General features: G+C 41.9%; 1 protein-coding gene across 3 annotated transcripts in view; it reads right to left on the minus strand.

The window, feature by feature from the left end:
* Positions 1 to 2,458: 2,458 nt before the first annotated feature.
* DECR1 (2,4-dienoyl-CoA reductase 1) overlaps positions 2,459 to 23,930 on the minus strand; it is a 123,877-nt gene continuing 102,405 nt past the window's right edge. For all 3 annotated transcript variants that reach the window (XM_075582954.1, XM_075582956.1, XM_075582955.1), the window contains exons 6-10: positions 9,072 to 9,171; positions 4,613 to 4,685; positions 4,352 to 4,498; positions 3,701 to 3,763; positions 2,459 to 2,763 (exon numbers count right to left, since the gene is read on the minus strand). In XM_075582954.1, the coding sequence (XP_075439069.1) occupies positions 2,704 to 2,763; positions 3,701 to 3,763; positions 4,352 to 4,498; positions 4,613 to 4,685; positions 9,072 to 9,171 (443 nt within the window). In that variant the 3' untranslated portion in view covers positions 2,459 to 2,703. The remainder of the gene's footprint in view (positions 2,764 to 3,700; positions 3,764 to 4,351; positions 4,499 to 4,612; positions 4,686 to 9,071; positions 9,172 to 23,930) is intronic.

A 23,930-nucleotide genomic window follows, 5' to 3' on the forward strand; every position in this document is an offset into this window, starting at 1 on the left:
CATACCACCCTATTTTAACATGGCGAATTTACCAATCTCGCCACGTGTTTGCCAATTTTTAAAGTAAAGAAACCTGCTGTGGCTACCCGATTGGTGATTGGCGCGCGCTCCCAGGAATTTTTATGTGCGTGCAGCCAGGCTCTATATGAGCACCACGATCGGCCATTTCTTTTCCCTGGAGATCTTGCGTGAAGGCTCCCTCTGCCTCCCGCTGTCCCCAAGCCTCTGACTCCCCATGCCGCCTCACGCACTCTCCATGCCTCCAGCGGTCCCACTGTCGCTGACTCTCCATGCCTCCCACATTCCCTCTGCCCACCATGCATCCCCCTTACCGCAGCGATGGCTCTTTTCTGTGTGTGTGTGTGTGAGTGTGTGTGAGTGAGAGAGTGTGTGAGGGTGTGTGTGTGTGTGTGTGTGTGTGAGGGTGTGTGTGTGTGTGAGAGTGTGTGTGAATACACCCACCCAGTCAAGTGACCCCCTCTCTGTCTCTGCCCCTCTGCCTCACCGCCCCTCTGTCACCCAATCTCTCTGTGTCACCCCCACTCGCTCTCTCTGTGTCACCCCCACTCGCTCTCTCTCTGTGTCACCCCCACCCGCTCTCTCTCTCTGTCACCCCCACTCGATCTCTCTCTGTCACCCCCACTCGCTCTCTCTCTGTCACACCCACTCGCTTTCTCTCTCTGTCACCCCCACTCACTCTCTGTCACCCCCACTCGCTCTCTCTCCCCACTCGCTCTCTCTCTCTGTCACCCCCACTCGCTCTCTCTCTCTGTCACCCCCACTCGCTCTCTCTCTCTGTCACCCCCACTCGCTCGCTCTCTCTGTCACCCCCACTCGCTCGCTCTCTCTGTCACCCCCACTCGCTCGCTCTCTGTCACCCCCACTCGCTCTCTCTCTGTCACCCCCACTCGCTCTCTCTTCGTCACCCCCACTCGCTCTCTCTCCGTCACCCCCACTCGCTCTCTCTCCGTCACCCCCACTCGCTCTCTCTCCGTCACCCCACTCGCTCTCTCTCTCCGTCACCCCCACTCGCTCTCTCTCTCCGTCACCCCCACTCACTCGCTCTCTCTGTCACCCCCACTCGCTCTCTCTCTGTCATCCCCACTCGCTCTCTCTCTCTCTGTCACCCCCACTCGCTCGCTCTCTCTGTCACCCCCACTCGCTCGCTCTCTCTGTCACCCCCACTCGCTCTCTCTCTGTCACCCCCACACGCTCTCTCTCTGTCACCCCCACTCGCTCTCTCTTCGTCACCCCCACTCGCTCTCTCTCCGTCACCCCCACTCGCTCTCTCTCCGTCACCCCCACTCGCTCTCTCTCCGTCACCCCACTCGCTCTCTCTCTCCGTCACCCCCACTCGCTCTCTCTCTCCGTCACCCCCACTCGCTCTCTCTCTCCGTCACCCCCACTCGCTCTCTCTCTCCGTCACCCCCACTCGCTCTCTCTCTCCGTCACCCCCACTCGCTCTCTCTCCGTCACCCCCACTCGCTCTCTCTCTCCGTCACCCCCACTCGCTCTCTCTCTCCGTCACCCCCACTCGCTCTCTCTCTCCGTCACCCCCACTCGCTCTCTCTCTCCGTCACCCCCACTCGCTCTCTCTCTGTCACCCCCACTCGCGCTCTCTCTCCGTCACCCCCACTCGCTCTCTCTCTCCGTCACCCCCACTCGCTCTCTCTCTCCGTCACCCCCACTCGCTCTCTCTCCGTCACCCCCACTCGCTCTCTCTCTCCGTCACCCCCACTCGCTCTCTCTCTCCGTCACCCCCACTCGCTCTCTCTCCGTCACCCCCACTCGCTCTCTCTCTCCGTCACTCCCACACTCTCTCCGTCACCCCCACACTCTCTCCGTCACCCCCACACTCTCTCCGTCACCCCCAACTCTCTCCGTCACCCCCACACTCTCTCCGTCACCCCCACACTCTCCATCACCCCCACACTCTCCATCACCCCCACACTCTCCATCACCCCCACACTCTCCATCACCCCCACACTCTCTCTCTCTCTGTCACCCCCACACTCTCTTTCACCCCAACACACTCTCTCTCTCGCTGTCCCACTCTCTCTCACACTCTGGATCTGGATATCTTATTTACCCTGTATATCTTAACTGCCCTATACCTACACTGAAATAGCCTATACTGCTTTGTTCCAGATATGACTCTCGAGCTTCACACGGGAGACATCAGAATCCCCCCTAACCCATAAGACAGGTAGGGAACACCTACCCTCCAACATATAACATTGCGGGAATGAGGTACCTGGACATTGAGGGACTGCGGATCAGGTAAGATTCCAGGTGGGATTGCTGCTTTAGATTGTGAAGCAGGGGCATCCAGACACTGGATAAAGGGTGCAGGAAACTAGTCATTCACATCTGACTTTTTTTTCTAAATCAGACACACACACACGCAAGTAATTGTAGTATAATGTAATACAATAAATAAAGTTATGTCAAAAACGAATGTTGTTCTTACTAGGAATTTATTCAATTTAAAAAAAACATTTTAAAGCAGGACTAGGGCGGGGTTGGGGGCGGGACTAGGTGGCGAGTAGATTTTTTCGTGATTTGTCGACCACTGCATATATACACACAGAAGTATTTATTAAATGTTTTAATTAACAAGAAATGTGACGTTTTTACTTGTGGATTAAAAAAAATGATTAATTCAGTCAACTCTTCTCTAATTTCAGGCAAGGCACAACGGTTTCAGGAGCCTTTCGTTTTCCTGATTAATTTTTCCATAATGTCCCACTGATTATTAGTTACCTAGAAAAGAAGATAAGAAAATCTATATATTACACATGCCCATCAATGTATAAGCTATGAGTAAGCATCCTACAGTAGTGCCAACTATTTATCCTTACAGAATTAGGCAAAAGTAATAATCCTTTTTGTCAAATCAGATTCAATGGAAGCAATTTACAATATGTTAATACCAGTTCAGACCTGGTGGTTTAAAGGGGAACACCCCCCCCCCTAGGATCAACGTGTTCTAATGGCAATGGCATATACATATATGCACTAAACCTTTCTATTATCTAAAAAAAACAAAAAAAAACACAATTATAACTATTTAAAAAAAAAATATGATTTTAATAATGCTTTTGATTTATTTTTTTTACTATAGACTGTACCTAATTTGTTTAGTGATGGATATTTTAGGATTTATAAAACATTCTATGTAAAATGCTCATCACCATTGATTTTCTTCTGTTCTTTGTTTGTAAAGTAGTTATGGTATTAGACAACCAGATACATGTGTAATGATTTCACAGAAACTAATAATAAAAAAAAGTAAACTTTTTTAAATTTTTTTTTTTTTTTTACAGGAAACAAGAAACATGTATTTAAAACATTTTAAGAAAATGATTTGTTTGGTTAGTAAGTCAATTACTTATTAGGTTGTTTACAATTGTTGCCTGCTATTTGGGTACTACCCTTTTAATACATACTTAAAAAGTGGAGTAAAATGACAAGACATAATAATTAAACATGCCACTACAATGTACTATATTGCCTAGTAATTCCTATTTCAAGTTCACCTATTGTGCTCTATATTCACTACCCATGTTTGCTAAGGTAATTGGAGCAAAATTGATGCTAAGTGCCTGAGAGATGCATACTTCAAATTAATCTTAACATTACTGGTCAAAATGGACAACCGTTGTTAATAATGCAGATATAATGTGTTCTGGTACATTACCTTTTTCAAGTTATTAAACTCTCCTGCCATGAACACATATTCTCCACCATCCATTCTAATGATCTGTAAAATTACACAATGCATTCATCATTAATTCTGCTGAGGATTAATTATGTCACTATTTTAATATTTGTCTATTCAATAGAATATATACTTTTACTTGCAGATAACGAAATAATGGTTAATCATGAAATTGTAATGGATGTCTAAAATGTAATTTAAAATAGCAGTCCCTCAGCTACACTTTGAAATAATCAGTTTTGTAAATTGGAGATTTTAACTACCCGTCACTAATATTTCTCTAACTTATTTATTTATACTTTTTTGTACTGTAGCCCTCCAGAGAAATGTCCGCTCATTTTTTCCCTTATTTTGCCTCATATTAGATGTTGACTATTTCCACTCACATAAATAATTATTATGAATAATCTAAATAACCGGGATGTTTAAATGTTTCTCACATCATTTTAAGATTTTTTAAAAATCATCTTTATATAAAACTAGCTTTTCATTTTAGACTTAGGAGCCTTTCGTTTTGTACATTTCAATTTAAAATTGAAATTGAAAGTGGATCTTTGACCATTGCTTATATGCAATTATGAACTGGGAATACAGCTAGTATTGATTATGCCAAAAACAAAATAAACTTACTGCCCCGGAAACCCAATTAGCATAGTCACTGCAGAGGTATGTAGCGAGATTTGCGATTTCTCCTGCTGTTCCTAGACGTCCACATGGTATCCTTGTTACCATGTCTCCCGCGAATTCACCTGTGGGGTCTAGACGACTAAAAGCACCCTGGTAATAAACAACATTAATAGAAAAGATGACTATAATCTTTAGCTGCGTTTTGAGTTTTATCCTACTAAAGTGATCTAATCCTAAAACCTTGGAAAATGTATATTTTTATACCTTTGTTTTAATTGGTCCAGGCTGTATCACATTGAATCTCATGCCGTATCGTCCCCACTCACCAGCAAGGGATCTGAAACAATAGATTACCAAACAATCCATCACGTACATTTTTTCGTCATACAGTACATACAAATGTAACAGAAAAAAGATGAGCAGGATTTAGAATCTTGAGAGAATACATAGAATTTGACAGCAGATAAGAAACCCTTGGCCCTGCTAATCTAAGACCTCAGACCCTAGTTACTCCATGAGCTTCTTTCATATTAATGATTGCATTGTATTATTTTTAAATTATCTTACTGCATCATCCTCTACCACCTCCATATTATATATCCACCATATTATAAATCCACGACCCCTTCCATGAAGTAGAATTTCCAAACAGTTCCCCTGAGCCTCCAACCCTCCAGCATCAGAGAATATCCTTTTCTTCTAGCACTTCACATTCTCTCAACTTCTTAGAACTAGATTTTAAATACGTTATGGTTGGTAAAAAAAAAAAGGTGATAAAAATCCTCCACCGTATAGCATACAACAAATTAAAATATCACTTGTGAGCACATTCACACGTCTCAGACAGGTCTGCAAACCTGCTTTCCACAAGGCTTATGCCTGCCACATTACACAGCTTGTCAGCCCAGCCTGGGTTAAAAATGCATAGCCAGTAAACCCACTCACAGACAGCTGTTTCAAAGGTTTGGCTCTTGTCAGCGTGAGGCTGGTTATAGAACTCGAACTAGATTACAATTTTCACCATGTGTCACAAACATCATGGGCAGTCACATACAGAAGCCCGAAATGTTACTTGTAACAAAGTATCAATATGTTTGGTTGTGTACTTGGATGCCCTTGGAAAGATTTAGCCACCCGTAAAGTTAAATTTATATTTTGCTTCTGGTGTTAAAATTGATAAATTTCTATTGCTGCAGGTCCATTTATTTCTATCCTTCCCTTTATCTCTTTGGTTAATAATGGCAGCTTATAAATTGTCTTAAATGGTTTAAAATACTTCAAAGAAAGTAATGAATTATACTGTTCCTCAAGTCAACCGTGCTATCCGTGTTCATGCAGCCGCATATCCATAAAGATATATAGCCATTTTTACTTTGCAGTCTTCCTCCATAAGACACCTTTCAGCACTGCAAGACATTTTACAGCCCAATCAAGATCAATGGATGCAAACGATCCACCACTGTAAGGACTCTTAAGGCAGAAGACTGCTTATTAAACATGGGCTATAGTATTTGTACCTATTTCCCATATTCAAATAGACTTTGCATCTTAAACTGTAAGAACGTTTTTATTAATTTTATACTTTCTGGAACCCTCTGTAGTTTCATACGTCATTATATGCAATTCAATTATTTTACTATGGAATTTATTTTTCCTATTATATACGAAGTACAATGTTCAGCATGTAGAGAAACAAGAACTATTGGCTGCAATATTAAGGGCAGTATGCTGGCAATGATTAATGTAATGAGTAAAATATATAGACAATATATATACCTGATATACCTGACAGTGATTCTGTGCTTGATTATTTCCAGAATTATTAAAACTCAGTGATACCCATGCTCCAATATGCAATATAAAAGAGTATGGGGGCCCACATTCTGTGGATTACAACTGACCCCATAGCGTTTTAACATTTTAGGGATGTCTGGAGGAAAAGATACAAAGTAACTGGCACCACCAAGGATCTTAATATCGGCAGATGTCTGCAGAATACATGCACAAGGCAAATAAGACTAGCAAAACCCCAAAATTACACAGACAATCTTGATCAAAATACATCAAATCCAGCAAATTTCTGAAACGTCATGAACAATATACTCCAGCCTTCCAGCCATCTATTATCAAAAAGGATAATACTACTCTGAAAAATCACACTGACACTGCAAACGCATACAAACAACGTGGTGTGTGTCCCAGTATCTGAAGAGGAGATTACACCGGTGTTCCTAACATTAAAACTAAACAGCCAATGTGAACCTGACCTAGTGCAAACAAAGGTCTGCCGACTCAATGTCCCATTCACTGCCATACCGTTTGCCCAATAAACCCCATTTTGTCTTCAGGACATCCCACAGACCTGGAAAACTGCCAGAGTTGTCCCAGTCTATAAAAGTGGGGACAAAAACATTGTCTCCAACTACAGCCCATTCTCTCTTCTCCCAATAATATTCAAAGTCATGGGAAAAAAAATCCAATCCCAATTAAGCAATTACTATATCAAGACAAAATTCCTTACCCATCTCCTCCACGGCTCTAAAACCACTCCACGGTAACTACCCTCTTAAAAGTTTGCAATGAGATCCAGTGTGGAATGGAACAACTTACTGGTGCACTATTCCTAGATTTTGCAAAGGCCTTTGAACCTGTTGATCATCTTATTTGGTTAAACAAGCTTCAGTCCTCTGGAATAGGGGAACTTTAAACTGGTTTCATTCATACCTATCAGATAAATCCCAATGTGTCTCTCGGGCTCTTAACTCTAACCCCTTGGATGTCCTCTGTGGGGTCACCTCCAAGGCTCTATTCTGTGTTCCCTACTCTTTCAGTCTTCATTAGTGATCTACCTAATGCTTACAGATTGTAAGGAAACTTTAATGCACATGTATGCAAAATATGCACACAGCCCTAGCCTCCATGACCTTGGACACATACTTCAATCTGATTTTTTCAAGACTTGAATACAGGATTCTCCAAAACAAACTGTTTGTAAACACTGACAAAATTGTAACGATTGTATTTTGGACTAGGACTACATTTCAAAAACTACCAACGACAGAGCTACAGATCACAACCAATTCTAACTCTAGCCCCTATAACTAGTTTGAAATATCTGGGCATATGGCTGGACTCACAACATTTGGGTTGGTATTGATAATCTGACATCCAAAACCTATGCCAAAGTAGGTGTACTTTATAAGAACAAATCCTCCCCAAAACAGCTGGTCAGAAAGCGCATTGCACAAATAGATGCCAATACCAATGGCAGTATAGACTATGGGGACATAGTATATGGTACAGCAGCCCAAACTCACCCTGGCAAACTAAACAAAGAAGGGTAGGTAGCCATGTTGGTCCTTTCTTCCATGCAGTAATAAAGGAGGAAGAGGGAATAGTTGGTATATACTTTTTATTGGACCAACAAGTAGTTGAAACTTTACAAGATTTCGAAACCTTTCAGGGTCCTTCATCTGGTATGGCAGAAACTAGACACCCTCTTAAACTTAATATGCTACTTTGTCTTACAATGTAACTATAACACTTTTCCAAGAACTAGATGGGCTAGCCCTCGAGTCTAGGCGCAAAGAACATTTTTTCCATCTTGCCCACAAATATTTTCTGGGCAAGCTACACGCCTATCTGAGCAAGCTCCTCATCCCTAGCACACACAGCACTTATCACTTGTGATCTGACTCCAGAAGACTGCTCACAGTCCCAAGGTTCAACAAGGAATCCGGTCGCTCCTCCTGTTACCATGCACCTCATAACTGGAACAATCTACGACAGATTCTTCAAGCCGCCTCCCGTTTATGTTCTTTCAAGACTTCAGCTGTCTCACATTTTAATCTGTCTGTAACTGTTATATATGACCATAACACATCTCTAACCTATGAAATACCTGTAAATATAATGTACAATTCTGTTCATTTAATGTAATCATAGTTTATCATAATTCTGCGCCCAGAACATACTTAAAAACGAGAAGTAACTTTCAATATATTATTTCCCGGTAAAACATTTTATAAATGTAAATAAATATAAGCATTTGCACTAAATGTAATGAATGAACATTTATAGTTCTTCATAAAAAATAAAAATAAACTATAGATGGCTTATCTAAATTATTTTACACTGTTGTTACGGAAATCACATTTGTATAGTTAAGCATAGACATCATTGTCTTTTGAGGGCATAGGAGGTAGATGAAAGCTCTCTATGAGAAATGTAGCATGTTATTCGTTATAAATGATACATGGTATAGGTTTATAAATACACTTATTTAAGGGTCGTTTAAAAATTTCCTAACTTGGCAAAAAAAAACAAAAAAACTTGAATTCCAGTAACATTATACAAATAACACATTACTTAGTTTTTCCAGCACATCTATGTCCGGACATCTCCACAGTACTTTTAGTTTTAGGGTGACCGACCCTGAGAAATAGCATTAGGCTGGTGGCAGCAGTCAATACTACAGTTGTGAACAGGAATTAACACGGTATTCCCTCCCCCATGACTGCCAAGTAGTTCATCGCAAAAGCCAATTTCCTCTTTGAATGCCTTCAAGCCAAAGAATCGTCACACTTGCTTTGTTTTTTAAAAGTATTTGCTTTTTACTGAAGTATTATAAATCCAGGCAGTGCTGTAGGGAACTTTTACTAATCCTACGCTGTGTTGAGGGTTAAAATGAAACTGCTGCATGTTTGTGTTTAAACAGACTCACTTGTACATAGCTTCCACGCCTGCTTTAGCAGAGGCACTAGGAACTACAAAACCAGACCCACTCTCGGCATAAATTGTTGTTATTGCCAAAAATGCTGCTCCTATAATTAGAGAGAAAAATAGCATTTGTACATTAACATGTAAATAACAAAATAATCGTTAAACATGAAATGCTAATGGAGTTTGAAAATACAATTGGGGGGGAAAAAAAACAGTCAATTAACTACACTTAATAATCTGTAGATCAGAGAATGTAACTAGTCATGTCACAGTCATCCCAATGTTTATATAAAACGTATTACTTCTGCATTATTATACCATAGCACTCCAGAGAAATGGCCATCATGTTTTTTTCTTGGGTTTGCATGCTTCTGGATAGAGGATTATCATTAAGCAAATCAGGTAAAATTATTTAACTGGGATAGAACAGCCCGCTAGACTGACAGCACAGCTCTATATGTGATTTGACAGCTCATATACATTCTTCTCCTTCATGATGCATAATATGAATAACAGCAATTAATGTATTACAAAACTTTGCTATTTTTTATATATAAAAATGTTGTAATCTTTGGTGTATGCAAGTTACACGTGCCTAAAATGTTGTGCACACTGTGTTATGAAAAACCGCGACCCCTTTTATTTATCGCAATATCTTGCAGAAAACTCACCACATTTTCATGAAAGTTTGAGCAATTTCAGATCTGTTAAAGTGTGTTAACCCTCTCATTTTAATACTGACTAACCTTAAAACTTGCCCCACAAATCAAGCATCCCAATAGCCTGCACTCGTGGCTATTCTTCCACAGTCACTCCTACCACCCATTGTGACCAAGCACTGCCATCTACAGCACTTATTCCCTCACCTGCTGTCTCTGTAAGATCCCCCATCAAACCTCTTAGATTGTAAGCTCTTCGGGGCAGGGCTTTCCTTTCCTATTGTCTGATTTTGCTGTACTTATTGTATTATTATAATTCCCTGTACTGTATTCTTTGTGAAGCGCTGAGTACACTTTTGGCACTATATAAATAAAGACGTACAATACAATACAGTAGATTACTACATTTAAGTATTATTTGATAATCTAATAAATATTCTTTGGAATTGGTAACAGCATGATGACCTCATCAAGTGCATAATTAGCGAAGTAGATAAGCATGTTATAAAAGTGGTTGAGACACAGCAAGAATTATGGTCCAAAACATTTACATAAAATATTTCCTGATAAAGGATGATTGCTACAGTAGGACTGAAAAAACGAGTTCATTAGATTGATGCTACAGGTAGTTGCAAGCAACGTCCGGTTAGCGGTCGTCCGTTTGAGCAGCATGAGGACATTTTGAACCTTATTTCGTATAGTAATCTTAATGTGTCTGTAAGAGACGTGTGCAGAGGTAAGCAATAGAGACTGGTTTTAAGGTGAACTAAAATAAGGCTTTTATTGCGCCTGCTTCTTTAACACATGAAAATCATCAAACGTATGCAAATAAGGGGTTAAACAAAGCTTCTGCTCCACTTGGGAGTATTTCTAGGTAAACATATGCAGTCCAGAACTCCCTTTAGATAGCATGTTTCCCAGCCCCAAACATATATTTTGATATGTGCAGATATACAACAGTCTTAGAAAGTAAAGCTTATCTGTCTCTCTGGTAGCTGTAGGGGAAGGCTTCTCTGTTCGCCTGGTGTCCGCACTCTTGTGTGCTAAGGTAATGTCAGGATCCAGGTTTAGAATCTTGTCCCCTTTGTCTTGTCGTCAGCTTGCAACTCAAGACATCGGTTTGCTCCACAGGTCAGCCCAGTTGTGAACTAGGGAACTCTGTCTTTCTGCTTCCTGGTTCAGCTCACTTGTGAGCTCAGGAAGAATCTCCTTCCTGTCTCAAAGGCAGCCTTTTTCTGATACCTGTAATCAGCCAGGTGGTGTTGGTTAATTGTCTACCAGCAGTTAACCCCCACACTGCTGGATTAGAGGCACATTTTTGAACAGGGATAAAGTCCCCTGTTACAGTGTCATATTAGATTACAACAGTTTAACACATTTACGAGTTACGAAGAGAAAACTTCTATTTCTCGTTTAAGAGAGACAATCCAAGCTGTTTTTTTTAATATTTATTATTATAATACAAAATTGAAGCAGGGGGTCTCCGGTGCTGAACCTGATTAATTTCAGCTCCGCAGACCCCCTGCTTCCGGAGGTACTTATCTCCATAGGCCACTCCAAAATTCACTATACGTCTGCTTTCAAAGCAGCAGAGCCCTGTGGGCCAATGGGAAGCCGTGATGTCATCAAGTGCGGCTTCCTATTGGCCCATGTGACGAGGAAGCTGAACACTGAACACTGCAGAAGCTACCGGCACCCCCTTCTGAGGAAAGTATCTCTGCAAGCAGGGGGTCCCTGGAGCTGAAATGAATGAGGTTCAGCTGCAGGGACCTCCTGCTTCAAACCTGAATTAAAAAAATGAAGAAAAAATGAAAAAAAAACTGAAGAAAAAAAACTGACTTGGATTGCCTCTTATAGAGTGACCAGACATCCTGTTTTTTTTGCTGTTTGTCCCCGTCCTGACTTTTGTTTAAACTGTCCCGGTTTTGTTTGTCCGACCACTCATGCACACGCGTAATGGGTTCTTGCTGTTCATGCATACGCAAAAAAAATTCCGGGAAAAAAATGTCACTATCTTTCATGAACATAAACCCACCGCAGTATATCTGGTACTCGTTGACATAATACAGTGACATCAATTTAGTTAACACCACTTTTTTGTCTACTGCAGTCATTTTCAACCAAGAGTGTAAGGGTGGAAGAGAGTAAGGGGAGGAGGGAGTGTGTAAGGGGAGGGGCGGAGTGTGTAAGGGGAGGGGGGGAGTGTGTAAGGGGAGGGGGGAGTGTGTAAGTGGGGAGTGTGTAAGGGGAGGGGGGAGTGTGTAAGGGGAGGGGGTGTGTAAGGGGAGGGGGGGAGTGTGTAAGGGGGGGGGAGTGTGTAAGGGGGGGGAGTGTGTAAAGGGGGGAGTGTGTAAGGAGAGGGGGAGTGTGTATGGGGAGGGGGAAGAGTGTAGGGGGGATAGTATAATGGGGGAAGGAAGGATAAGGGGGGAAAGTGTAAAGGGGGGGGGAAGTGTAAAGGGGAGGGAAGAGAGTGAGGGGAGAAGAGTGTAAGGGGAGAAGAGTAAAAGGGGAGAAGAGTAAAAGGAGAGAAGCGAGGGAGAGAGGGGGAGAGGGTAAGGGGGCAACAGAGGGGAAGAGAGAAGGGGGAAAAGAGTGTAAGGGGAGGGTGTAAAGGGAGAAGAAAGAGGGGAAGGGTGTAAAGGGAGAAGAAAGAGGGGGAGGGTGCAAAGGGAGAAGAGGGGGAGGGTGTAAAAGGAGAAGAGAGAAGGAGACAGTTTAAGGGGTGTGTGTGTAAGGGGAGGGGGGTGTAAGGGGAGGGGCGTGTGTAAGGGGAAGGGGGGAGTGTGTATGGGGAGGGGGGAGTGTGTATGGGGAGGGGGGAGTGTGTATGGGGAGGGGGAAGAGTACTCGTAAAAAAAAGGGTGTAAAAGGAGAAGAGAGAAGGAGACAGTTTAAGGGGGCAAGAGACACGGAGAGAGTGTAAGGGGACAAGAGAGGGGGGAGAGTGTAAGGGGACAAGAGAGGGGGGAGAGTGTAAGGGTGCATGAGAGAGGGGGACAATGGTAGGGGGCAAGAGAGGGGAGAGAGTAAGTGGGCAAGAGAGGGGGGAGTGTAAGGGGAGTGTGTCAAGGGGGAGAGTGCAAAGGGGGGGGGAAGTATAAGAGCTAAGAGATGGGGGAGAGTGTGAGGAGAGGGAGTGCAAGAGGGAAGAGGAGTAGAGAGCGAGGGACAGAGGGTGTAAAGGGGGAGAGAGTGTAAGGGGGGAGAGAGTGTAAGGTGCAGGGTTATCGGGGGAAGAGAAAGAGACAAACAGACGGGAGAGAGGGACTGATGGGGGGGTAGAGGGGGTCGAATGGATGTTGGGAGAGAGAAAGACTGTCTAAAGTTTGCTTTTTCATGGAGATTGAGCAAGAAATATATAAAATATGATGAAATACGAAAGGGGTTCAATTTTCCAGAACTAGATAAGCTATAAGAAGGTACATTGGGATAATTTTGTTGGTCACAAAATGTCAAACACCCCAGATTCCCTCTTGTCTCTAACAATGCCACACTGCAATACTTGCTAGATTTCTAGGTGGTGAAGGACGAAGTAAAAAGATTAGACAGGCCCAGAAGAATGAGTACTGTACATCTCTGGCAAATTAGCTGGTTTATATCTATGTCACAGTTGTGCTCTTGCTTTATTCTGCTCCCAGGGGTTTCCACCTGTTCTCAGTCCTGTCATTGTGAAGAGGTAAAGTCACATAACGAGGGCATAGCAGGAAGTGAATCAGCAGCATTGTGTCTCAAACACTCTCCCTCAGCAACATGGAGAACCGTCAACATGTACAACTATAAAAAAAATGATTGCATCAATAAACGTGATTGTGCAGGCAACAAAACCTGCCCACGGGTAAATGTCCTTTTATACTACAAATGTAAAGAATTAACATTCTTTTTATAGCACAACAGCAGTTTTAAAACTTCACTATGAAAGAAGTGTTCATTTCTAGAGCTGGCAGAGTGGCGAACATTAATATCATACATAAGACTAACTTATATCTGTTTGCATAGCCCAATCTTTTATAATATAGGCTGTTGTAACGTCAGTTTAGTACTTCCCATCAAGGGATGATAAATAACTGGAAAAATCCAGTCTGAAGATTGAAAGATTTCTTTTCCTCACCTGCTCTGATGTCTACATACTAACGGAAGCACATTCAACCTTGGGTCTCTGGATTTATTGGACTAATCACTCATCATGGACAAGAACCCCAAGTGAGTCTGTTCCAGTTTGACCTTTGATTTATATTGTTATACAAATAGGATGTTATAATCTACTGGTCACCGGCAGGTGTAAATGACTTTGTCCTTACTGCTTTGCATTGTGGGATCATTTTAACCAGGCTACATCCTTTTGGACATTCATATATAATATATGGTTGTTTTTCCAAGCATTATTATTTTGCTACCACAGTTCTTTCTTTAGAGCACCAAACAACACGCTTTTTTATATGAAGATTGAAAGCCTTGTTATCTTTCTTAAATTATATTTTATTCTAAAACAACTCAAATGATGGACAAAAAAAATGACCAGTCATTTCTGGTGTTCTCATTTTTTCAGCTAATGGAATATGTTGTATGCAATGTAGATGTAAGAAACAGAGGTGGCAACTAAAATGGATAATTTTGCACTGGTTCTTTCATCCTCTAGGTTTTAGTTCGTAATGGTACTGAAGATATTGGCTAGTTCTCAAAAGAAATACCTTAAAATATTTTGGTGACTGCAATATCTTCTGTTCAACTAATGATGTTTTTTTCTCCCCCCAAAATTGCAGGTTATCATATGGAAATAGCCAATGTGAAATCCTGGTAATAAATTGGTGCATTAGAGTTACTTCCTTAACAGCAAGACAGTCCATTACAATGCACTTCCTTTAAAGCAAAGGAGTCGCTTGTAAAACCCTGGTAATGTTGTGTGTATAAGTGACTCCTTTCTCACTCTAATGCACCGAAAAGTCCAATTTATTACGTAGATTTCTCATCAGCTATTTTTCCATGACTGGCCGCTACTCAAGTCTTTCAGTCCGTCCAGTTTTAGAGTTATATGTTCTCCTTTCACATCTCCCACTGCATTTTTGAAGGGAGGACAAACCTCTGAAATGTTATAACTGTGCATATGTAACGTGGTCCCACTGATGACATATATGGATGACCCTAATGTCTTCCATAAAAATTATTTCCTGTAGATCATGATACTCTGCAAAATTATCTGTTGCGCCAATTAACCTGTGCCCTCTCTGCACTATATATCTCCACTAGCAGGTAGCGCACTATATATTTGAGCCTTTAGTTGGGATGGCTTGCAGTGCAATCTTAAAAGACACATTTAAGTATAGAGTTATAACTGGAGTATAAAATTGGATTTGGAATCATAAACGGCATTCTCAGCTTATTAGTCTACCCATTCTGAGGGGGAAAAAAGCAGTCAGGAACAGTTTAACCACAAACAGTGGCCTCAACTTTGCATTCTATTACTGTAATTGTTCTGCCAATTAAATCAACGCAATTTAAACTTACACATCCCTACTATTATACTTTTCTCAGATCACATCATACTGCACTGCTCCATCATACAGTATCTCCTTGTTTCCCTGTTCACTACCACTCCTCGCCCAACTAGCTTGTTCGCTCCACAATCACCCCTCTTCTGTTCATATTTCCTCTTCACTACTCTATAGATACTTGGTAGTTCAATTAGCAGTATTATAGTGGCAGATTATTTCTATAGCTCCATTCTGATAGTCAAGAGACGAGAAACAGAGTAGTAGCTAAGGTATGTATAGAGTATAAAGAGGTGAATATAATCCCAATCAATAGCGTGCTGATCAGACCCCTTCTCAATTAGAACAAACGGGGCTCCGTTTGTATTGGAGACTACGGCGTTCCTTGACAGTTGTGGTTGTTCAGGCAGCGCATGACTAGTGAAATCAGATAATGCATTATGTGTCACTAAGGACACTTCTTTAAAGGTGACAGGAGCAATGCCAGAAAGGTTTAAATATTCTGTGCGTTGCTATGGTGACATGACACTGGTAGTCGCCATATTGCCCTTGTTTATAAAGGGTATTCAAAATGACTGTCACGATGACACCAACTTTTATCAACACATTTATATTTCTGGGTACTTGATTGAACAGAACAAGTTGCAAAATAAATTGTGATTTATTTCCTTAATAGACAAACACACGACTTCAGAATACACTGAAAACAACACTCACTGGGATAAGGGAATTAAAGAAATTGTCCTTGGAACAAAATAAATTGTCCTTTGTTTGCAAGCGCCAGAAATGCAACCGTGGTTTTTTAAAGTCCTGTGGTTATGTTGTTGTTAACCCCTTCCCTCCTGGACTGGTTGCTGCTGTGCTGGAACAAAGTCTTGCATCTTTACATCATGGATAAAAATTCAGGAATCACACTGGGGATACCTGGGGAGCCACAGTTATAGACTGCCCAAAGCTATCTTTAACATGTGGATCCAATCCCCTCGTGGGAAAAAAAAAACACGAATAGCCGAGTTACCCACAGTTCATAAGACCGGTCAAAAGGGTTGTCCGGTGGGCAGGGCGCATGGGTCAGGTTGACGCAAATGCCACTTAGCATACCTGGGCTACACCCATAACTTGGTGCCGCTCCGTCTGATTTTTGACCAATAAATGTCAATAGACTGGCATCTGTGATACATCAGAATGCCGGCCGTGTATAACTTATGGGTATCTGGGTCTTTTCATAACGGACACCCTTTTAGACAGGTAGACTCTAAATCTGTGAGACCCCTTTTGAGGCTCCGTCATAAAAATACCTACAGCTCATTGAGACTCCTTTGAGGCTCCGTCATAAAAATACCTACAGCTCATTGAAATGCCGGTTTCTATACTGCCATCATGTGTCGGTTAGAGGGTATGGCGAGCAATGCATTTTGTCTTTTCACACAGCAGCCAGGGAATGGCTTGTAAATGGGGAACAAAAACGTCTGGGACAGGGCAACCACAGTAATGCATAGCAAATCAGGTATTAACCCCTTCCTCCCCGTCACAATGACCAAGTAAGATGTTTTGCTATAAATCATAGCACTGAATATAGAAGCATATACTACTATATGTGTGTACCCATGGGTCAGTTAAGGGATGAAATATCTATGTGTTTTACCAGTCCATTAAAAAATGAAGATTGAAAATTGAAAAAGCCTGTTTAAATGTTATGCTGCTGATGATACTGCAGTCCCAGTTATGATCAGACTAATATTTTATTTAACCTCTCTATTGCCCATTTGTTGCAGTGCCACTGCTGATGTATTTCAAGGTGGCAAGACATATCAGTTTAAATAATTGTTTTTAAAAACTGCAGTCTCAGTGAGGATCGGACAGATGTTTGTTTTTCCTTTCTATTTTTCTTATATTGCACTGCTTATGTACCACTGCTTCGTTATTTCAGGTGGCAAGATTTACTAAACCAGACATTAGTATTCAAAGATAGTGTCTGGAACAGTTGTCTTAATCACCCTATTTCAAGAGAATATATAAGTATTTTACTGTGTATTTCTGTCATGTTGGATGTAGCATTGGGCTTCTCTGTCGTCTGTTGTATACATATGCCACGCTCAATAGCACTCCATTTTGACACATATAATATATATATTTTGTGGGGGCTCAGGGGTTTCCAAAAAGAGCTTGCTGGGGTTCTGTGTTTTGTTAACCCATTCTCAGCTGTTCCAGCTGGTGGAGGTTAGTGGCTCCTCCTTCCCAGGTTTTAAGCCCGCCCCTCCCCACTTCCCTAGTTTGCAAGTTCCTCATTCTGCTGGATATAGACCCACTGTGGTCTTTCTCCCTCCTAATAGAGGTAAATGAGAATTTTAATCCTAATAGAGGTATATTAGTATTTTATCTGGTAGTGTTAGGACTTGCGAACAGGTGTCTGCCTTGACGTGGCTCGCAAGCTTACAACGCTTTGGCCAAAGGGTTAAACTAAATGACCCTATTTCAAGAGAATATATAAGTATTTTACTGTGTATTTCTGTCATGTTGGATGTAGCATTGGGCTTCTCTGTCGTCTGCTATTAATCATAGCCTACATAGATAATACTATAGGGACATGGAGAAAAACAGGATTATCATTTACCAATGAAGGGGGCAAAGACAAACCCCTCACACAAACTAGAAGGACTCAAGGTTTTTAAAAGTGTGTATCCATTTTGCTTCCTTTTTAAGGATTTTGCCATTCCAATTTCCCTTTCTCATGGGGAGGGGAATGTGTTAAATCCCACTGAATTTGAGGACATTGGGGGTCATGCACTAAGCTCCGTTAATTCGTTTTTAGAACGCAAAGTGCTCTTAGAACGTGATGTTGCGCTGAACACGATGCACTAAGCCACGCAAAAAGGCACTTTGCGCTCTACAACTGACTTTTTTCAGAATTTTTTCTAAGTCCAACTTTGCTCGTTCGTTACCCTGTTTGCGTTAAATTCTGCCCTTATGCGGGATGCACTAAGCTACATAACCTTAGCGTACGCGAAAGTTGCGTTCAACAGAACACGTCAGCTCAAGGTAGACGCAAAAAAAACTGGACTTTGAAAAATGTCTTGCTTTACATTTTTGCATGCGCAACACCCATACAACAGGCCGGCGGGGGTCCCCGAGGGAGGACGGGGGTCGCGCGGGTGTCCCCGGCTGACCCCGCGGGAGTCCCGCGGGCCTGCGGTACACCAATGTTGTGCCTACAAAAATACTCTTTGACAAAGGCCTGAGGGCTGAAACGCGTCAGAGGATCCATCAACTACACCTGTCTGTTCTAATAAACTTTTTTTAGTCACCACCCACGCTCATACCCTTTTTTCATGGCTGTGCTTCGCTATTGCTCTGGCCGATGCTGGAGGAGTTTATCCTGATATTCACTGCCTACGCACGCCGGTCTACTGCTGTACACGGAGGGGATCGCCGCCGGTCAGGAGACAGCTGCCCGTGACGTCATCATCACGCCGGGAGAAGCGGTGCCTGATTCAGACAAGCCGCCGAACTGAGGCACTACACTGGGCTTTCCTCCACCTCGTTTCCCACTGAAGGACACCACCGCCGGTCACTTGACCGCCCTACGTGACCTCCAGTCACAATAGGGTTGGCGGTACAGCAGCACATCACTGCCACTGAGCTCTGCAAAGACCTCCAAACCGTGAGTTATGCAACAGATAGTGCCCAGAGCTGGGCCAGTTGCCACTTATGTTTTATAGCAGACATCTTCTATACAGCAGTAGATTAATTTATTCTGATGCACCTGACAGGATATACACCTGTATCCCAACTACAAAAATACTAAACATTATTTCTAACTAAATACACCCCCCTAACACATACTGTACAATAATGTGCAAAATAACTATTATCCAGATATGGATAATAGATTATTTGCCCATTATTAAACACTGCATTAGCATACATAAATAAATATAGTTATACTGCACCGACACACTTTATTCGAGCAAATACCCAGTATGTACCTGGCAGATACCTGGAATGCGCCGCTCCTCACCTCTGACAAGCCCCGTTGCATTTGCCTTCCCAGCCTGGGTTCATGCCTGGCTGACGGGCGGCTGATCTGTTAAATGATAATGATTAGGATTTAATAGGCTGCAATGCTACGCATGTCTACCAGATGGCATAAATTCATGAATTGTAATGCAGTATATATATATATACTGTGCAGTATTGCAGCCAGCGGGAATAAAATGCTTCAATCCCTGCCTGGAAAATAACCCAATGCACTCGGGCAGAAAACAGTCACAAACCTCAATACACCCGGGTATACCCGAATTCGTGGGACTAGCCGAGCTCGAATAAAGTGTGTCGCCAGTGTACTTACCACAACAGCAGGTCCCTCTGTCCTCCATTGAAAGAAAGCATACAATATATACATAATAAAGACATTCTAATGGCCCCTAACCCCTTAATCACCTAAGCGGTTACTAACCGCTATAGTCATTAAGGGGTTAACCCACCCTGCCCCGATACAAACCCGGGAGGCCTAAGCACCCACCCTGAACTGACTATACCCACCCTGTACCCATTGAGTAGTATAGTAGTACATCATACCCATATAATAATAATATGGGCATGATAAGCCTCTATAGCACTCAATGGCCACCCTAATTACAATACATTAATGCACCCGATACACAATAATAAAACCTAACTCCAAAAAATCATACTTCACTAAATAAAAACCGTAGCCAGCTAATCCAATGAATACAAGCAATAACAACATCAACAATGCATTAATTAAACCATTAACCAATCAAAACAATTAATTCCTAAACCAACTCAAAATGAATAGTAACACTAACCAATCAAACCAATGAATTACTACAACATTAATGAATGTAAACATTAAAAGACAAAGAAATACATTCAAACAATATCTGAAATAACCATAAAACGCATTAGCTAACATAATATAACATTAACTACAAACGAACACCAATCGCAAACATTTTATTACCATTAAGCAGGATGGCTGTTAACCATTTTGAGGCTAAATGTGACGTCACAAGCCCTATTTAAGGCCGTGACGCCTCATTTGAGCCCAAGAAGACGACGAGACAACAACGGTTGGGATTTACCATGGGGTTTTTTGGATTGACAGATGAAGATAGAAGATAAAGAAGATCAAGCAATAGTGACAGATGAAGATAGAAGAAGGTGATTAAAGAAAGAAAAAAAGATTTGGGTACCTGATCCGAATCTTCATGGCGGATGGCATCGGATGCTGTTGGAGGCCTTCAAGGTACGTGAGCTTCCTGTTACCCCGGGAGTCGGAGGGCCACCGCTTCTAATGGTAAGTAATATATTGAATGTTTGTAAATGTCTCTTTTAACAGGTTTTTTCATTGGATGTGTTTGTTGATTTTTTGGGGGAGGCACATTGACTGATAATATATTAATCTGTACCACTTCAGGGTGACAATATTTGGGGACATTTGTGGCTTGGTATTGCTGTTGGTTGTTTTAATTTCAATTTCTTATGTGGATGTGATTGTTTGTTTTTTTCCTGCTTAATGCTAATAAAATGTTTGTGATTGGTGTTCGTTTGTAGTTAATGTTGTATTATGTTAGCTAATGCGTTTTATGGTTATTTCAGATATTGTTTGAATGTACAGTATTTCTTTGTCTTTTAATGTTTACATTCATTAATGTTGTAGTAATTCATTGGTTTGATTGGTTAGTGTTACTATTCATTTTGAGTGGGTTTAGGAATTAATTGGTATCATTGGTTAATGGTTTAATTAATTCATTGTTGATGTTGTTACTGCTTGTATTCATTGGATTAGCTGGCTACTGTTTTAATTTACTTTATTTAGGTATGCTAATGCAGTGTTTAATAATGGACAAATAATCTATTATCCATATCTGGATAATAGTAATTTTGCACATTTCTGTACTGTATGGGTTTGGGCGGAGGGGGGCGGGGGGGGGTTGTGTATTGATGTTTGTTAAATCTTTTTTTAATATACATGTGTTTCATAGTGTGGATGTGCAGGGGGTCTCCGGAGCTGACCCGCGTTGGTTTTATGTCCGGGGACCCCCTGCTTCCCGAGATACAGGCACCTTTATGGGGTGCCGGTATCCCCTGCAGTTTCAAGCTTCCGCGTCACGTGACCTGGACATTTAAATTCTGCAGGGGATACCGGCACCCCATAACGGGGCCTGTATCGCCTGAAGTAGGGGGTCCTCGGACCTGAAACCAATGCGGTTCAGCTCCGGAGACCCCCTGCTCATGTACACTATTATTAAAATGATTTTAATTAGTGTACGATCGCCTGTAACAGCCTTGCATGGAGATGGCAAATCTCCATGCAAATGTTACATGCAGCTTTTTTTTTTTCTATCAGCTAGCGTATGTGAAGTTTAAGAACGCTAGCAGGGGGAAAAAAAGCAACACGTACGCTGTGGGTGTTTTGAGCACGTACGTTAAAAAATGGGCTCAAGGTCTTAGTGAATCGCGTTCCCGGCCTCACTTTTTAACGGACGTGCTTTTTTTGAACATCAGAACGCAAACCCATTGAGCTTAGTGCATAGCCCCCATTGACATCACCTTGATGTATTGTAATGACATGCCACGTTCAAGCACCCGTCGCCTGAACTTACGGCAGTTCTTCCCTACATACAGTACATCTTGCCACATGTACACGTTGCCAAGTATACTACGCCCAGCATTTTGCAGTTAATAAACTCGCAAATCGGGAAGGATCTAGAGTGATCTCCATTCTCAAACATTTTGCTTGGCAGCATGAACTTACAAGCCTTACAGTGCGAGTATCTATATAATCTATTCGTCTTATGTTTAACGATCCATGTTTCATTTTTTGGAGGCTCAAAATGACTTTGTACCAGGTAGTCTGAGATTTTTTTAACCATCTAAGTTTAGGTCCACCACTACAGACTTCTGATTCCTGGATCTTGAAGTAAAATGTACCAGTGTTTTTGTAGTATGGTGCCGATTCTGGTGCTGTTAAGCATTCCTATAAATCTTAGTGTCATTTGGTTATTTTCAACCAGTAGCCTTTCTTCCAAAAGAGAGGATCTCATTGTGAATTTGGCTCGCCTATAGGCCTGTTTAATTATATCTTTGATTATAGGCTGCCATCTATCGACTACATAACTCTACAGGCCCCCATTCATAATTTCTGTCTGTCTTTGAATCCCGGCGTTCCTTCTTCCTTTCGTTTGACACCCCCAACCTCCCCATGGGAGACTTTTACTGCCTTCTCACCTTATCCGACCTCCTACTCTCAACTCCCTATACTTACACACATTTTCAACTCCCCCCTCTGCTCAGGCAGCTTTCCCTCTACTTTCAAACAATACTGTAGCACAACTATCCTCAAAAACAATACATTTTTTATCATACTTCTCCCTCTAACTTTCACCCCGACTCTAGCCTTTCTTTTGCATCCTATCTTAATTTCCCTCAACATTCATACTCTCTTAAACCCATTGCAATCTAGCTTCTGAGCCACTCATTGCACTGACACTACCCTCACCAAAGTAGCTAATTACCAACACTGCCAAATCTCAAGGGCCCTACGTCAATCCAATTTTGCTCGACACCTCTGTTACATTTGACACCCTCAATACTTCTGAAATTCTTCACATTTTTTCTGTGTGCAAAGAATGATATGGGCGGGGGGTACATAACTTAAAAAAGGAATGGGTATGAAAATGACGGAGAGGGAAGTGATCAAGATAAGATGAAGGTAATTATACATTACTCTGCTTGTTTTTCTAACCGTTACTTCTACGTTCTTCTACTTGCTAGCTCTAACTCTTCTCCTGTCACAAGGCCACAGGGCTCTGTCCTGGGACCATTCCTTTTCTCTTTATGAACACTTTTTCTTGGTGATCTCATTAGCTTCAAATATCACCTCTATGCAGATAACAATATAATCAGATTTTTTTAACTCCTAAGCTTGCTCCTGACATCCACCTCCAAGTCACTGATTGTGTGTCACGGGAGACTAGGTGTATTAACATCTTTTATACCGGGCTCATTTGATTGAGCAGGACAAGGAGGTAAAATATATTTATTCCACGAAAAGACATACACACAATGTAACACAATTTGCACTGAAAACACACTTACTGGGATCGGGATAACTAAATAAACTTTCTTAGAACTAAATGTTAATGACTGACGTGTGTTGGAGCCCTTTCCTATGACCGGGTGGTAGTCATGAAAGTCCTGGAACACATATACATAGCTGGAGCACCCCCTGATCCCCTGTACCAGATTCAGGGTGAATTGGGCAGGAACAGGGCATCCCACCTTATTGCTAGGGACCCCAGGACCGTTCTGGGGATACCTTGATCCCTGATGCCCTTTTTACCTTTCCTGTTTGTGCTGAAGCAGGGAACCCTGGCGGTGAGTCGCAAGAACGTTTCCAGGGTAGGATTTTGCAGGAGCACTGTGCTTCAATGTGCCTGAGAATCTTACCTGATTCACGGGTACATCTTTGGGGTATCCAATAACTTGGGAACCCCGATATATAGCCACTATCTGAAAGAAGTTTCTCCGCAAAACACACCCTAAAACTCATAGCCCAGCAAGCTCCTCTGGCTAGCACTCCTGGAAAGGAAAAAACACAAAAATATTGTATTGTCGCATAATTGTCACAGTGATGCACATACGACAGTCAGGTCCAAGAGCGGACACTCTAGGAACTTTAAACAT

This window comes from Ascaphus truei, chromosome 2, assembly GCF_040206685.1.
Source record: "Ascaphus truei isolate aAscTru1 chromosome 2, aAscTru1.hap1, whole genome shotgun sequence".
Classification (NCBI taxonomy): Eukaryota; Metazoa; Chordata; class Amphibia; order Anura; family Ascaphidae; genus Ascaphus; species Ascaphus truei.